At 36.9% G+C, this 17236-nt stretch overlaps 3 protein-coding genes across 6 annotated transcripts; all 3 read left to right on the top strand.

Moving 5' to 3' along the window:
- Positions 1-1120: 1120 nt before the first annotated feature.
- Positions 1121-4640, top strand: thoc6 (THO complex 6). Its single transcript, XM_058771313.1, has 13 exons — positions 1121-1278; positions 1473-1564; positions 1692-1756; positions 1872-1975; positions 2124-2161; positions 2301-2349; positions 2579-2650; positions 2785-2887; positions 2992-3041; positions 3178-3240; positions 3485-3595; positions 3710-3838; positions 3970-4640. Exons 1-13 carry the CDS (start codon positions 1264-1266, stop codon positions 4048-4050), a joined length of 972 nt encoding a protein of 323 aa, XP_058627296.1. The 5' UTR covers positions 1121-1263; the 3' UTR covers positions 4051-4640.
- A 1022-nt stretch (positions 4641-5662) lies between these two features.
- si:dkey-16l2.16 (ras-related protein Rab-35) lies at positions 5663-11632 on the top strand. 4 transcript variants are annotated; one of them, XM_058771332.1, is made up of 7 exons: positions 5663-5938; positions 7038-7825; positions 9123-9173; positions 9273-9396; positions 9497-9621; positions 9773-9897; positions 10502-11632. In XM_058771332.1, the coding sequence occupies exons 2-7, from the start codon at positions 7771-7773 to the stop codon at positions 10649-10651; spliced, it is 630 nt and encodes a 209-aa protein (XP_058627315.1). In that variant the 5' UTR covers positions 5663-5938; positions 7038-7770; the 3' UTR covers positions 10652-11632. The 4 variants fall into 4 exon arrangements, with proteins under 4 accessions (XP_058627315.1, XP_058627314.1, XP_058627316.1 ...); XM_058771331.1 differs by having other exon boundaries at positions 5663-5961; XM_058771333.1 differs by lacking the exon at positions 5663-5938 and adding an exon at positions 6057-6197.
- Positions 11633-12107: 475 nt separating this feature from the next.
- Positions 12108-17032, top strand: rnf25 (ring finger protein 25). The gene is given in 11 exon segments (XM_058771303.1): positions 12108-12182; positions 12621-12692; positions 12795-12891; positions 12994-13061; positions 13165-13234; positions 14119-14190; positions 14286-14432; positions 14601-14690; positions 14994-15128; positions 16135-16199; positions 16201-17032. Coding segments are annotated over 11 exon segments (1551 nt in total). The 5' UTR covers positions 12108-12165; the 3' UTR covers positions 16919-17032.
- Positions 17033-17236: the final 204 nt, after the last annotated feature.

Below are 17236 nucleotides of genomic sequence, written 5' to 3'. Positions count from 1 at the left end.
ATCAAGATAATAAACCATATAAATAATATAAAATTATGTAAGATAATATAAAAAGTGACATTTTTTTGCTGAGCATTTTCTCCTCCTGTCTGTTTTAGGGTTAAACAGGGATTGGAGAAAAATTGTTTAACATTGAAACTTTTGCTTTAAAGCTATACATCTCTCTCACAAAAATGTGCCATGGTGTAAGCCGTTTCCCACAAAATACTATGGTAAATAATACAGTTTTGGTAATGTGACATTAACCACACCTTTCATCAAAAAAATAAGTTATTTTGAAAGAATAGTCAAGGTGTCTTTATTAGTACCCGAGGTAAATATGTTGTGCAGACAAGAAGTTCAGCAGTCCATAACTAAAAACAATTCCATAGAAACATCAACGTACTATAAAAATGATTTCAATCAGAAAAATATAAAAATCTAAGAAAACACAGTTCACACACATATACTCCCACCCCTAAGAACAAAAGTGCCAACGCTAGCAAAGAATAAGAAATATAATATTTCTCAATATTCATGTGTAGTTTACAGTCGTAACACCTGTAGTAACTGAGGTAATGTGGCTAGTCACCTCGGTAACTTGTTTTTTTATTCAGTTTATTACACAATAGCACAAGGCAAGCATAGGGCAATGTTGTACATCTCAAAAGCATTCAAAACAAAATAACAAAACAAAATGAATACAAACATATTAATTAAACAATAAAATAAAGATTTTAAAAAATTATAAATTTAAAAAAATATTATACATACATTAGGGCAGTTACATAAATTTGAAAAGCTTTAGAATTTGTATTGTTTTTATAAGCTTCTTATTTGGTGATCTCATATTAGAAAGGGGTTCAAAGTATATTTTAAGATCAGTGTTACAAAATGTAATATATGATGGTTTCTTTTGAATTACTTTTGACTTACGAATATAAAACTTTGCTAAGATAATTAACAGATTGATAATGTAAATTTGTTTATCAGAAAAAGATGGGTTTTGAAAACAAAGTAAAATATAATGAGGTTCTAAATTCAGGGCTTTATTTACTTTTTTTTGTTATGTCTACTTTAAAGTCAACCCAAAATGAAATAGAAAAAGGGCAAAACAAATATAAATGTTGGTAACTGTTGTAATGAGTCTGTGGAGGCAGGTTGTCTATTGCGTCATATTTACGCGACGCTGTTTGGTTTGAACGAGCAGCACGAAAAGGCTTTGTATGGGAACTGGCCGAGGGTTTTTCAAGTCAAATTAATAGCTTAATAAACTCCAGGAACATGGGTCCAGTTGAGGTAAGTAATACGATCAGGATCTCATTCTATTTATCAGCAAGCAGAATTTTTTTAAATCACCGAAAACTATAGAAAACATCGTTCAGCCTGCAGTGTGGCTCATATACATTTTTATATGCCAATAATTGTATTTATGCACATAGAAATGTGTGAATAACTGTCATCCTGGTTCGTGGCTCGTTCTCTGTCTCCAGCTGCTGCATATGTCCGTGTTCTCCCAGAGTTTCTCTCCCTGCGGCCGTTTCCTTGCAGCGGGGAACAACTACGGAGAGATCGCGGTGTTCAGGTAAGAGAAGAGTTTAATCATGCTGTTATAACAGCAGTTTAGGTGGCGTTGATAGCCAACAGGTCGCATAATGCTTGCTGATGTGCGTGTGTAAGCATCTTCTGTATATAAGTGTTATGGTTCTTAGTCTTTCAGCTGCACTGAGTCCAGAAGCATCAGAGGGGAGCCAGAAGCCCATCCTTAACTTCACTGGTTAGACTGAGATTGAATTTCTCACAGATCATTTTACCTTCACTACGTGTCCTAGATCATCCAACTCACAGACATTGCAACAATGACAAGTGAAAGGGTTTTTTAATTGTTTCAGCTCACGATGGTCCGGTGTTCACTCTTCTCTCCACGGACACTCATCTCCTGAGTGCTGGGAACGGAGAGATCAGTGCCTGGAGTTGGGCAGAGCTCATCAAAAAAGTGAGTTAGTTGTAAAGTAAATGTTTGTGTATTTTTTGGGTTTGGTGAAAAAGTATATTCTCTTTCATTGTTGCGCTTTGTACGTATGGATCCTGTAAAAACATCAAAAATTAGCTCGGCACGCATTTCATATATTTTGTCTCCACAGACCACCAAAGCTGCGTGGACAAGGAAACCCAGTTATGAGTGAGAGACCGATTATCATTCTGATTCACATAAATTGCATACACTCAAGATAGTGATAGTTCGGTTTTATGACTTTCATTATTGTGGGAACTACCTGAATGTGATTTCAAATGTTTGTGCAATGTCTCATTCCATACAGGACTAGTCTTGAAATACCAGAGATCAATGCAATGATCATTAACCCAAAGGTTTGTACTTCACCTATTTTTATTGGTTATTCCTAATACATGCTCTTCCTTAAGTAATCATATTTTGTAGTTACCTGTAATAAATGTTTTTTTTTTTTTTTATTAAAATTTGATTTAACACAACACAACATTTGTTTATATTGCTCAATTTCCATAAAGTTTAATTATGTATTTGTGTATGTCTAAGTATCTTAAAGTTGATAAATTTAATGCTTTTTTTTTTTCTCAGGATAACAGCTTGATAGTTGGAGGAGGTGACAATAACATTCACATCATGGACATGGAGACTGGCATCTTTAAGGTTAGTTAGACAACACCTTCGTTACTCCAGGAACAATATTTTGAAGGCCGTGCTGATTTTCTTTTTAAATAAATAAATTACAACATGGTAGGATCCCTTTAATGTTTGTCCCCTTTGTGTTGTTTGTTCTGCAGTCTGTACTGAAGGGCCACACTGACTATATCCACTGCCTGTGCTTCAAAGAAAGGGAAGGGGAGATCCTCTCTGGTGGGGAGGATGGTGCTGTGAGGATATGGGGTCAGTGAATGACACTGCACTGTTTCTGTTTCCCTTACTCTGATGAAGATGAAACCAGGAATAGAGAAACATTATTTAATAAAAGTATATACTTCCTCCACCAGACTCCCGGACAAATCGCCCAGTTCATTGTATTGAAGTTTTCAAATACGAGGTAAAACACTTCTCTACTTATGATGTAGAATAAACAAATAAGCTAAAAAATGCATTCATGCTTCTAAGAAAAAAAATAATACTGCACTGAAATCCCACTCTGTCACTTTCAAACTCGCTCTGAAATGGCGGGTCAGGAATGCGCACGCCCCCAGTTTGGGAAGTGGATTAGCTGTCTTGCTACAGACTCTGATTGGATGGTAAGTTGGACTTGTGATTGGTTGGCAGGGACAGTGAAGCTATTGTCTTAATTTGTTCTTATCTCATGTCTAATTTCACTGCATTTTTCTGCATATGCATTGACATGCTTGTTTTTAAATACCTAATTTACTATCTGCATGCTTGTAATGGTGTATTGCTCCTCTGGAATGCCCCTCTATGTATGTTAAGATGGAATGGCATAATGCCCCTATTGTTATAAAAAGTAATCCATTTCCTCTCCAGCTCTGTGGTGGAGGCCCATCGCTCTCATTATGGCACCTCCGTTCCATGTCCCCCACCTCTGTCTTCCCTTTGCCCGGCTGTCAAAGGGAAGCTGTCTTTCATCAGGACCTGGTGAGGACTAGTTGTCAATTTAATGTGACAGAAAATCCACAATTTTTATACATATTTCTATTCAATTATTTACATTTTTTTTTAAATAATATATTATGTTGTGGTTGTATTTAGATCATGTCAGTAGGTGAGGGACCGTATGTATCCCACTGTTTACATGGAGGAACCGTGAAAGCTCAGATTCCCTGCACTCCTTCCTCACTCAACACACTGGCTCTCAATCTCAAAAACACTGAACATAGGGTAGGTGCACCCGTGAGTCGCCTTGCCAGATTTTTTGTATATATAAAATGTATCTTCATTGGCTATGTTTGTGGAAAGTAAAGACTTGTGAGTGGAATGATTGTAACCTTTACTCAATATTCATCTTTCAGGTTATGACAGTAGGGGGCAGTAGTCACCAAATTGATGTGTTCACCAACTTCAGTTACAGAGCCTTTTCTCTGTCATTTTGAGCACAGGCCAACATTTGTTTGAATTTGATTTGAAATCTGTGGCAAATTCTTGATTTACGATTTCGCTAGAATGCAACTAAACAATGTATTTTTATAATAAACTTTTTTTTTTTTTGGTTATTGTTCGCTGTTTTTTTTTCAATGTGTGTTTTTAGCTTTACATTTGAATCATGCATTTTACCCTGAAAAGGCCTTTGAAGGTGCACTTGGTCGGGTTTTTTTTGTGTTACACTAGTAAAATGTGCAAAGTATAGTATTATTCATGTACTTTTTTTTTTTTTTTTTTAATGAAAATGTACAACATTATGTGAGATTTACAATGTTAATTACTGTGCCTAAACTGTATTATCTCAGTCTAAGGAAATGGTCAAAACATTGGTTACAGAAATGCAGTGAGAAGTATTCAGTTGGTCACAAGGTCAAAACGGTAGCCCTGAGCCCGCATGAGGCGACCAACTCCATGTAAAAATAAACTTTATTAGGCTGCTGATACAACTGGAATATTCATTTCATGTATGTGCTAATCTTTTTAAACATTTTTCTCAAAGCACTATTCATTTCTTTACATGTAAAACTTTTATAAAATGAACAATTAGTGAGTCTATTATTAAACATTAAGGATAAGTTTACACTATTTCAGATTGAAAATATTTAAGTCTCAGAATATTTGGTCTGCCTAAATACACTTACCAGTCAAAAGTTTTTGAACGGTAAGATTTTTAATGTTTTTTTTAAAGAATTCTCTTCTCACCAAGCCTGCGTTTATTTGATCCAAAATACAGCCGTTTCCTCTTTGAACATATTTTAAAATGTAATTTATTCGTGATTTCAAAGCTGAATTTTCAGCATCATTACTCCAGTCTTCAGTGTCACATTATCCCTCAGAAATCATTCTAATATTCTGATTTGCTGCTCAAAAAACATTTATTATTATTGTTGAAAACAGCTGAGTAGAATTTTTTTCAGGTTTCTTTGTTGAATAGAAAGTTAAGAACAGCATTTATGTGAAATATACATCTTTTGTAACATTATAAATGTCTTTATCATAACTTTTGATCAATTTAAAACATCCTTGCTAAATAAAAGTATTAATTTCTATTTATTTTCTAAAATAAAATCTGACTCCAGGCTTTTGAATGGTACAGTGTATAATGTTACAAATGCTTTTTATTTCAGATAAATGCTGATCTTTCTATTCATCAAATAATCCTGAAAAAAAAGTACTCAACTGTTTTAAATATTGATAATAATAATGTTTCTTGAACAGCAAATCAGTATATTAGAATGATTTCTCAAGGATCACGTGACACTGAAGACTGGAGTCACAGAAATAAACAACATGTTAAAATATATTCAAGTAGAAGACAGTTATTTTAAATAGTAAAAACATTTCACAATATTACCATTTTGGATTAAATAAATGCAGGCTTGGTGAGCAGAGAAGAGAATTCTTAAAAAAATAAATAAAAACTTTAAAATCCGTACTGTTCAAAAACTTTTGACTGGTAGTGTATACAGCAGTTTTATACGCGAATCAAGGCATTGTGGCCAAAAATGCGGTTTCTGTAAGCGAGCTTACCAGCTCCAGTGAGTGGCTGGAATGTCATCAGTTCGTGTGTAGCGACAGAATAGCGATGGCAATCGCAGCAGCAACAGGAGTGGCATGAGGAGGAGGAGGAGGAGACATAGAAACTCAGGCACATGATGAGGAGGAGGATGAGAGTGACTCAACATTCAGGTGCGACGGCCTCTGAGGGGCGGATCTGATCTCTGCGGCCGCTGGGACACTGTCCGAGCTTCCCCCTGCCTGCAGGACCGACCCGACACTGACCGATCGCCCGCCACCAACTTGTGCCAAGTCTTCCGTAATGTCCCCAGCCTGCTCGGAGTATGTGGTTTAAAGTGTTTTCGGTGAGCTCTTCTTTAGATCCGAGTTTGATCTTATTATCTTTAGAGCATCTGCGGCTAGTTAAGTAGCTAGCCTAGCTGCGTTTCACAACAACTGGGTAACAAATTACAACCGAGGAGTTGTTGAGTAATGGACACAACACACAAGTTTGATCAGGCGGTTAAAAGAAACGGAACTTAAGAAGCAGATTAAGGCTAGAGTTCAACTTGAGGTCTGGTAGGATCGCATGTTTTTACAGGTGTGTCCGTTAAATCGCAACATATTGTCTGATTTTGAGTTTCTATGGGTCCTGCGCGTGACCGTTTGATTCCCATATAGTGAAGACGCAAGGTCGCTTATCTCAGAAGGACAGTCTGTTTATGATAACCTTACACTATACAGTGGTTCTGCCTCTACAAAATGATTATGCCTTATTGTTATTTTCCCTCGCATTGACTGTTAATCCGGTTGTACTAACGTACTAAATTACGGTTGTACTAAGGGCCAAATAGTTTCACTTTTAATTTGGGCTTGTTTGAATTCAGGAATTGAGCTTTGTTGGCACCGAAAACGATTTTCTCTTCTTGCCCGATAAGCGGACCTCAGCCTAGGTGTGTCAGTTTCACTTCTCTTCCACCTTTTGTGTGTGTGTGTGTGTTAAAATGATCACATGTTTAAACTGCTGCCTGGTTTTAGACCAGAACTGTGTTTTAACGAGAAACCTGTGCCCTCCTCACAACGGCCGCTCAGGAAAAACACGTCCCTTCCTGTTTTCATGGAACATTTTTGGCAGTTTACTAGATCTCTGGCTTTGTCTTGACTCAGCAGCCTGTTACTAGTATGTGGGTTTTAATGGTTCTGTCCACTGTTTTGGTTTCAGTTGTAAGGGACATATATCCTGATCTCTGTATCTAAACTCCAGCGTAAAGCTGGTGCATGTGGTTTTGAACTGTGTCAGAAAGGGTGTCATTTGTCTGTCAGAGTGGGAGAAGCTAAATTTAGTTCCACAGCTGCTGTTCTGGGTAAAGGGGGGAGTAAAGTTATGTATAAATTCGAACAAGATGCATAATACCTGTCTTTTTATATTTTTGTTTTTCAGGATTAGTGCTTAAAGGGGACCGACAGGGACTTTTCTCACTTCCGGTTTGAACGTGCATTCCTACAGTGTTTTGGAGTAGCAGTGATCTTTCAAAGTGTGGGAAGCTACCAGTCCCTGCATGCATCGGTTAAACGGGCGAAATGGGATTGTTGTGACTGAGATGTCATCTGTATATCTAGGAAATCAAGATTTGGAGACGAAACAACTTGGATCTCAAACAAACTGCCCTGTTTTCCGGATGATTTGGTTCCTGATGCACTCGTAGTTCTGCATTATGAGCACCATCAGCGATTAAAGAACCACTTACTTCGTAATCTGAGTCATTTGATACTTAACCACAACAATGTGGTAATGTGTTTGCACTTGAGGGCGAGGCGGCAAAGAGTAAGTTTCAAGTAGATTTTAACCGTGGCTCCCTAATGTGGGCTAAAGCTATGGAAATATAACTGGAAATTGAAAGAGGGTTTTAAGATGAACTAAAAATATTGCACTGAGAGTGCAAACGCGTTACAGACAATGCAGAATCACTGATTCATGAACTGGAATGCACTGAAATCACACTGATGCATCATTTTGCGCTTGAGTTTTGAGGAAAACTGGAAAGACGATCGCATGATGCTCGCAGTATTTCACCCAAAACCCTCCGCACTAAACAACCTGGTACTTTAAGACAGGAAACGTGACAGAGGAGTTGAAAGCTGTTGTTTCATGAGGACACATTTTGAACAGAAAAATGGCGGGAAAAGACTATCATCATCTCTTCAAGTTGCTCATCATTGGTGACTCCAGTTAGTATTTTTCTGCTTTTCATACATATACTAACAAATTATGTCTTTTTACCAATTCAGCTGTGTAGCCTTTTTTTTGTTTTTGTTTTTTTAACTCAGTAAGGCACAGTCCCCATAAGAGAATCATTAATATATGGCATAAAATAAGTGATTATTTCTCTAGCACCCTGTCCACTAAGAATGCTCATTGTTGTGCAGTTTCACAATTTAACCGCAAACTGGAAAGCTGAAATGAAACTTCTATGTAAGTGTGTCATGTCAGTCCTCATCCCTTCAGTGAATTGAGTCACTTGATCAGTTCACTAGTATGAACTTGGAGGGATGCATACCGTTATGAATGTTGGGTCAACGTTTTGGTCTATGAAACTACTTTGTCCTAGATTGATTGGAGAATTCAGTCGTTTCACTGGAAGATCCAGTTATGATGATATTTTGATTAAACATTACCAGGTTCAAAAACAGTAAAATAGAAAACATGGATGAATTGTTCATACTAAGATCAATAACATGCATTTTAAAAATAAATAGGGTGATTTTCTAATTTAATGCCATCTTTAACAATCCTCTTTATACATCTGCATTCTGATTAGAGAACCTTTTCTTTGTTAGCAAATATCAGTGGTGCTATCTCACAGTTAATCATGTTTGTGATTTAACTGTGGTATTAACCACAGCTGCCTCATTCAGTCTGTTGTGGCCACTTACGCTCTAACTGTTCAACTAATGACATGTCTCTATAAAGACTGTAGGCTTTGGTTAGGATTCTGGTTGGTTTTGAACCTTAGATCTCGAGTATTGTGGCCTTTGTGACAAAAAGACATGTTAAGTTTACGTTGCATGGTATAGATGGACTATATAAGCTGTTTTCTAGAGCTATTTACACTGTGCTGTTGCACTTGTTATTTATTGTAGGGATGTTTTTAAATTATTTATAGTTCACATTTTCATTCTTGTTTAACTGTTAATATAATATGTCTTAAGTCACTGGGGTATATTTGTAGCAATAGCCAAAAATACATTGTATGGGTCAAAATTATCCATTTTTCTTTTATGCCAAAAATCAGTAGGATGTTAAGTAAAGATGATGTTCCATGAAGATATTTTGTAAAAATTTTGTAAATATATTAAAACTGAATTTTGAACTAGTAATATGCATTGCTAAGAACTTCATTTGTAATTATGTAATTATTATAATCTTGTTTTATGAATGAAGTGTTTTCAGAATTTTCAATTAAAAACATGTACTGAGGTATTATAGCTGAACAATTTAACATGTGTTGCTCTGACTCTGTTGCAGATGTAGGGAAAAGCAGTTTGCTCCTACGATTCGCAGACAACTCGTTCTCTGGTGAGTCTGCTTGGCACAAAGTGTATGTTTGCTTGAAAGTGTTAAAGAAGATCAAGTGTTATGACTAGATGTAAAAACATGCTTTTGCACTCTTCACAGGCAGTTACATAACTACTATTGGAGTTGACTTCAAGATCCGCACAGTAGAGATTGATGGAGAAAGAGTTAAACTCCAGATCTGGGACACTGCAGGGCAGGAAAGGTTCAGAACCATCACCTCGACGTAAGCCTTGCTCCAGTCTAACTGCTTATTAAAGATGTTGTTTGACCGTTCTCGTGATCTCTGTCAGTCTTCCCCTCACGTGTCTGCTGTGCTTCTCTAGGTATTACAGAAACACTCATGGAGTCATCATTGTTTACGATGTCACAAATCCTGAATCGTTTGTCAACGTGAAAAGATGGCTAAACGAGATATCACAGAACTGTGACAATGTCTGCAAAATTTTAGGTTAGTTTTATTTATTTATTTATTTTTTTGGTTTTTACATTTCATTTTTTTACGTTGCAATGTGATGAAAAGAGGTGTTTTGTATATTCTCAATTTGTTGTAGTATCAAAGGCAAACATTTAATATGCCTTTCCACTATGATCCCTAACAGTTGGAAACAAGAATGATGATCCTTCTAAAAAGCTTGTGGACTCTCAAGATGCTCAGCGCTTCGGAGAGTCAGTTGGTGTGAGGTTATTTGAGACGAGTGCTAAAGAGAATATCAATGTAGAAGAGGTGAGGGTTTTTTTTTTGCTGTGATATGTATTAAGTTAAATTAAACCAAAATTTATGCCTAAATTCATTTAAAAATCCTCAGTATTTAACTTTATTTATGCCTAAATTCATTTAAAAATCATCAGTATTTAAGGTCAGTACTTAACCAAAATATTTTATTTTTATGTTGGCTTGAATGGAATAATAGACATTCCCCCGGTTTTACAGACAAGGCTTAAGCCTAGTCCTAGACTAAAATGTAAATCTGAGTTGTTTCAACTGAAAGAAACGTGCACTGACTGATCTTAAAACGTGTCAGTGCCTTTGTTTTGTCTCAAGGTGAACACCAGGTCATTTGAGTCAGACTAACTGATATAAGCCTGGCTTATTTGGTAAACTTGTTTTATGAAACAGCCGCCAGTAATGCTTTTTTCTAAGGCATGTTTATAAAAATGACTTAAATGTTGTAATTGAACTATGGCTTAATCCTGGCTTAGGCTAAGCCCTGTCTATGAAACCGGGCCTGTGTATCTGTCAACTTATTCAACTTTGTCTTTCTGTCCACTCTGATGTGTTAAAAGTAATATGTAAAATTTGTATGGCTTGTATTCTGTTCTGTTTGCAGATGTTCATGGCTTTCACCCACATGGTCCTTCGGGCCAAGAAACAGAGCCAGAGTCGAGCAGAAAGAGAGAGGGAGAGAGAAAAGGACACTGTCCATATAAATTCCCACAGGGACAGAGAAAGGAGGAAGAAAGGGAAGAAATGCTGTTAGAGCAGAGGTGCTAGAAGAGACGGAAAGAGGGACAAATCGAACACCTTTGCAACTCTGATACTTTGGGTCACGTTTTCAGCTCAGAAATTTGACTTTTTTTTTTTTTTTTATGTTAACACTGCGCTTAGATAAAACCAAGAGGAATAAAAAATAACTTGCTATTATGTGCCGAACATCAGCGTTTGTTTACACAGATGTTTATCAATGTAATGTTTGTTTTTTTACAAAAGGGGGATTGACTGGCATGGATTTACACTGGCATCAAAAGCCTGGTCCAGGAAAGACACTATATACAAACTGTCTTATGTGTTCCACTGTGATTAGTGAGAGATGTTTCTTGTTTGATTAAAATTGACTTGATATGTCATTAATGTAAGAAAATAATAAATTAGCAATAAAATATGATTTTAAAAATCACAAACAATGTTCATTTCTAACGTCTTGCAGTTGTGAAAGAGGCATGTCTGTAAGTAAGTGACTACTGCTGGATTGTCTAAATGCTCGCTGTCCTTTGCAGTATAAAATGCTAAAATGCAAGTGTTTTTCAGCCAAAATTGTTCCTGGGTTTAACCTACTAAATAAATGGTGGAAGAACCATTTCTTTAGATTATTTAATTTGACCTCCGAGTCATGTTTATGACTCATGAATCAATGAAATTCCTATCTGTTTGTCAGTCAGCTCTGTCTTCCTTTTCTTTTCTTTTTTTATAATTAATGCACCAAATGAGTTTTATATCAAATTACACTGAATATACATGACGAGATAATTCAAAGAAGACAATAAAATACCAGGTAGTCTACATGCAAAAAAGAGAAAAATATAAAAGCAATCAAATACTTCCTAAAGACAGATTCAAGAACCAAAGCAATTGGTGGTGTATAGTGAGGACATTACTATGCAAAGAATTTCTCCATAAAATGTAACAATGTATCATTCTTTTTGTTATTGACTATTATTAAAGATTTTATTTTCATTGGCTCCATTAAGAATTACATTTCCATTTTGACATTTCCATTAAAAATACATCACAATTAGATATGCGTTTTGCAAATTGTTTGTGGATGTGATATTTACCATGCAAAATATAGAAATTCACAACATACTCGAACGTCTTGCTTTGATGTGCGTAAGAACATGTAAAATCTTTTAGAGACAGCATGTAATTAACATTTTTGGGGCAAATAAAACAACATCAGACAAATTACAGGTATAAAACAAATGAGCCAATTCGTCCTCATGTATAGCACAAAAAGTGCAGTTGTTGTCAATGTTCATGAATTTCGATAAAAATACATTACATGGGTAAATTGATTTAGTATTTTAGTAAAGTATTTTAAAGTGTAGCCTACACCTTTAACTTTGTTCAAAATACAAAATTTGTATGGATTTAAACAAGCCTCTTTTCAATTAATAGAGATTTGAGCATTCCAACAAAAAAAAGAGAGAAAAGGTTTGGATTTTATGTTTCTGTGTCAGCTGACCGCTGTGGTGGAAGCGTGACGTCACCGCGAACATGGCTGCCGAGAGCGAGTGAGTATTGGGCTGCTGGTAAATACTGTCAGAAACCTGTTTTTATTATGAATTCCCGTATGAATCAGTAGTTGTTTGATATATGAGCTGAAAACATCTCTTTTGTAATACTTAAATTATTTGAATTACAGACCACAATTGGCTACGATGTAGGAGAGCTGTCATAGGTGACTAAATAGTGCATACCGTTTAAATAAACTAGTAGTACATACTTATAATAGTATGTAATAAAATAATTTGATCCGAGGCTAACATAAAGAATCCATAGTTAGTTGATCAGACTTAACCGGTAGGCGTTAGATTGTCAGTATCTGAGTAAACAAATGGCCAAGTGTGCTGCTGTCTTCGGCCCTTTGGCCATCTGATGTGTCATACTCAGTGTTGTTACATTAAGCTAATTCTACACGAAATTCTGCTCACATCTGTTTGACACCACAGTGTCCTGTCTGAAATTGAAGTGCTGCAGTCCATCTACTTGGATGAGCTCAGTGTTAATCAGAGAGATGAGGGGTAAATATCTGAGCATTTATTCTCTTTTAGTTTTTCTTAAATTGCTTGAGATAATAATTCAGTATCATTAACCTGTATAAAAATAAAATCGGTCTCATTTAGAGGATGGACAGTCAGCCTGGTGCTCTATCCCTCCACTGCGGAGGACTGTCTGTCTCAGTTTGTCCGTCTTACATTGACAATGGATCTGGACTCTCAGGTTTGTTGGTCCAATTGCTATAATATTTGATTATGGTACTTCTTTACTGGCAACTTTGTGTCCCTGTTGGTCTTCTGAGAGTGTTTTTTTATTTACTTCCAGTACCCATATTCATCCCCTTGCATCTCTATTCACAATCCACGTGGACTCTCAGATGATAAACTGCTCAGGTGTTTGATTATTATTAGAAACTGCTATTTTAAAACTTTAAAATGTCTTGTATAGCTGTATACTTTTTTTCATTGTTTTCACATGCTCTTTTTTTTCTCTCAGTTTACAGAGGAGTTTGCAGTTGGAGGCAGAGTCATGTATCGGGACACCTGTACTGTATCAGCTCATAGAGGTTTGGATTCCTTATTTAGTCCAAAAATACACTACTGTTCAGATGTTTATTGAAATTTATGATTTTATTCAGTAAGGATGTATTAAATTTATCAAAAGTAGCAGTCAAGACAGTTATAATGTTACAAAATTCTATTTCAAATAAATGGTGTTGTTTGGAACTTTCTATTCATCAATTATTAAGTAGCATAACAAACATTGATAATAGTAAGAAATGTTTCTTGAGCAGAAAATAAGCATATTATAAGTAATGGCTGATGAAAATTCAAACTTTGCCATCACAGGAATAAATTACATTTTAAAATATATTACATTAGAAAACTGTTATTTTAAATTAATAATATTTCACAATATTACTGATTTACTGCCGTTTGTGACCCTGGACCACAAAACCAGTCAATTTTTCAAAATTGAGATTTATACATAATCTGAAAGATGAATAAATAGGCTTTCCATTGATTTATTGGTTTGTTAGGATCGGACAATATTTGGTCGAGATACAACTATTTGAAAATCTGGAATCTGAGGGTGCAAAAAAAAATCAAAATATTGAGAAAATCGCCTTTAAAGTTGTCCAAATGAAGTTCTTAGCAATGCATATTACTAATCAAAAATGAAGTTTTGATATATTTATGGTAAGAAATGTACAAAATATCTTCATGGAACATGATCTTTACTTAATATCCTAATGATTTTTGGCATAAAAGAAAAATGGATAATTTTAATGACTTAAGACTGGTTTTGTGGTCCAGGGTCACATTTATATCAAATGAATGCAGCCTTGGTGAGTATTAGACACTTCAAAAGCATCTTAAAATGGTAGTGTATGTGCCCACTAACATGTATTTGTCTCAAACAATTTCTCTGTCTATATCATCCTCACAGAGAGCCAAAGAGATCCTGACTGAGAGCAATATTCCCCATGGAAACTGTGTCATCTGTCTGTATGGCTTTAAGGTTTGGTGTTTTAATTGTAACATCATGCACTTAGTGTGGTTTGTGGCCTGTTTGTAAATATTCTTGCGCTTGTTTCTCCTCTTTCAAAACCATAGGAAGGGGAAGTGTTCACTAAGACCAGCTGCTATCACTATTTCCATTCTCACTGTCTTGGCCGCTACATCACTCACTCTGAGATGGAGCTGAAGGACCGTGAGAGGGAGCTGGAGGAGGATAAAACCAGAGACAGGACGGAGGAAGAGGTGCGGCTTCTTTTTGTACACTTTCACATGTTTTCCTTACTTCAAGCAAAATGCTACTCATTTGGTATGAAATAAATTGTGAATGCTTAACATAAAAAGGCAGTGAGGTGAGCTTGAATAAAAGGAAGGGTTTTTTGATATATTATGTGTTTTTTGTTTCATTAACAGGAGTTAGCTGTTGTTTGCCCCGTGTGTCGAGAGCCTCTCACCTATGATTTGGATGCCCTCCTTTCCTCTCCTGCTCCAGTTTTCACACAGGTAAGACACTCGGACACACTGTATCATTCTCTGTGAATACGGTGTTAGCTGTTGGGTCAAGCTAAACTGGCCTGACGTTTATCATTGTTAGAAATGTCAAGTGGACAATGTCACCCTTGTGTTCTGTGCCAAGCAGTAGATTTTTTTTAAAACAGTGCGTCATTGTCCCGTGTGCAGTCTCTCTTGTTAGCTGACTATGCCAGGATGTCTAGTTGGAAAGCTCAGCACCCTCATGTATTCTCACTGGTCACATGCAGTGGACACACATGAACATTGTGTTTATTATTCCTTCACACACACCAGGATGATGCAGTCATCGGTGGGGAATTTAAAAAGAAATGGGCAGCACTCCAGAAGGTTCTGGAACGGCAGAAGGAAAAGGGTGGAGTTATTGATCCCGAAGCAGAGTCTAATAGATTCCTAATTCACATTAATGAGGTAAATCCTAGATGGAACATATATGACTTTTTATAATAATTTAGTAATTAAAGGGGTCATGAACTGCCTTGGTTTTTTATTTTATACTGTTCTCTGAGGTCCACTTGTGATGTTCATAATTAAGATTTTTACATCAAAAAAGCATCATAATTTAGAAGTAACAGGCTTTTTTCTGTCCTATTTTGACTCCCTCATCAGAACGCTCTGTTTGAGGCGTGGCGGATTGTAGACTCGGAAGTAAACGCCCACTGCTATGATTGGGTAATAGTTGTGTATGTACATAGATAGATGGATGCTTTTTATGTTAAAAATACATAAATACTCAGTACATATTAATCAGACAAAGCAATTGTGGTTACGTAATGAAAACAGTTACTCACAGTTGTGTGGTACGACATCGGATTCAATAAAACAGTCGGCGCAGCATCATCTTTTAGTTTCAATCTTTCTGAAAATTCTGCGTCAAATTGTGCCTTGTTTGTAAACAAATATGCGGTAAAATGAAGTAAACAAAGGAACAAGTTGTTATTGGTCTGGTGCTTCATTAAAAATAAAGTTAATCATATAAAGTTTATCGTTTTGTTTCTGCGTAGACCTGCATTTGCCGCTCTTGTCATTTACCAACTATGTGCGCAAATCAGTGGGCGGGGCTAAACGGGCAGCGATGTAGACACAGGCGTTGATCATCTTCTGCATAGCCAGTGCTTATACTGTATAGTAGCACATTCTAAAACCTGTCGTTTTGGCAGATTGGCTTTAATATAAGCTGTTTTTAGACTAACGAGTTCTGAAACTTACAGAATGTTTTATAGTACAGTGACCTCTTATATGTCAAAAGATCAAGGGAATTTTGATTTCTCAGTTCATGACCCTTTTAATATTGATTCACCCAGAATAGGAGTGATGATCGTATTTAGCTGCAGTGTGTACATGGCCTGAGTTCTCAATGTCAAAATGTGAAAAATTAAATAAATAAATGAATGTGGGATGTGTTTTTTTTCCTCAGGCTCCAGCTAATGTTTCTGACACTCCTGCAACGGATGCCTCTGGTGCCGAATCTTCTCAGTCACTCTTCCTCGTCCCAAGATTCTGCCGATGCAACCCAAGTCTCTCAAAGTCATCACACTACAGGCCAATCACAGCGCCCGTGCACTCATGAGCGAAGGCAGCAAGGTGACTTCAAGAGAGGTCGTAGAGGAAGAGGAGGCGGAAGAGGGGGATCAGCACGTCACACGATGCTTACACCTGGGGTAGAACGATTGGGCAGGCTCATGCATTCTTCTGATAAGATTAATCATTTCACCTCAGGCCCACCGAACACCACACCACAGGGAGAAAGTACAGCACAAGGACAGGAATGTGAACTCAGTGATAATATAACACAGCTCAGGCAGCCTTTGACCAATGAAGAAGAAAAACCAGTTTCTCAAGAGAAGTTTACGTCAGAATCCAACTGTGGACAAGATGTGAGCCAAAAAAAAGTGTGTATTTCAAAAGATGTGACTCAGACAATCTTACAGGAAGGACACCCAGAAAGGGAACATGTGGGTAGAGAATGGAAGCGTGGCGGTCGTGGCTCCGGACGACATCATGGACACTGGCAGGAGAGGAACTTCAAGGGACCCAGTCACTGGGATACTTCTGGAAGCGTTGGCCACCGTGGAGGAGGACACAGAGCCAGAGAGGGAGGGGCTGGGCATCATCACATAGGGGGCGGGGCTCATAGAGGTGGCGGGAGGGGTTTGCATCAAAGAGTGGAAAAAGAATTTAGGAAAGAGGGAGTGCTCTGACAATGGCAGAGGGGAGGTACAGGCAGAGGAACAAGCGTACCTCCCAGTTTCACCAGCTGTACCATCATTATGTCAGTGTCTGTAATAAAATTCTCCACAAGCAGTAAACTGACCCGTGTTTTTCCTTCCTCTCTTGGGTTCGTCATTGTTGTTAGTGAAAATGAAGGAGTAGACATTGCAATTAGGAAGGAGTCTAACCACTGCGGAAGTTCAATGATGGTTAACTTTTTTTCCATAGCAATTGTGATAATGTCACCAATCCATATATCAGAACTTTGAAAGAAAGTAGTCCGTTCTTTCTGTTGCAGGTTAAATAAA

The sequence above is a fragment of the Onychostoma macrolepis genome, chromosome 03, assembly GCF_012432095.1.
Source record: "Onychostoma macrolepis isolate SWU-2019 chromosome 03, ASM1243209v1, whole genome shotgun sequence".
Classification (NCBI taxonomy): domain Eukaryota; kingdom Metazoa; phylum Chordata; class Actinopteri; order Cypriniformes; family Cyprinidae; genus Onychostoma; species Onychostoma macrolepis.
The sequence above is the reverse complement of the archived record's forward strand: the minus strand, read 5'-3'. Positions and strand labels throughout refer to the sequence as shown.

What these genes read in the sequence shown, in the direction of transcription:
- thoc6 (XM_058771313.1), top strand. An exon ending in GGGCAGAGCTCATCAAAAAA is followed by an intron (nt 1,976 to 2,123) that starts GTGAGTTAGTTG and finishes TTGTCTCCACAG; the next exon opens with ACCACCAAAGCTGCGTGGAC. An exon ending in CAATGATCATTAACCCAAAG is followed by an intron (nt 2,350 to 2,578) that starts GTTTGTACTTCA and finishes TTTTTTTCTCAG; the next exon opens with GATAACAGCTTGATAGTTGG.
- si:dkey-16l2.16 (XM_058771332.1), top strand. Translation starts at nt 7,771, where the DNA reads ATGGCGGGAAAAGACTATCATCATCTCTTCAAGTTGCTCATCATTGGT. An exon ending in GCTCATCATTGGTGACTCCA is followed by an intron (nt 7,826 to 9,122) that starts GTTAGTATTTTT and finishes ACTCTGTTGCAG; the next exon opens with ATGTAGGGAAAAGCAGTTTG. An exon ending in CGCAGACAACTCGTTCTCTG is followed by an intron (nt 9,174 to 9,272) that starts GTGAGTCTGCTT and finishes CACTCTTCACAG; the next exon opens with GCAGTTACATAACTACTATT.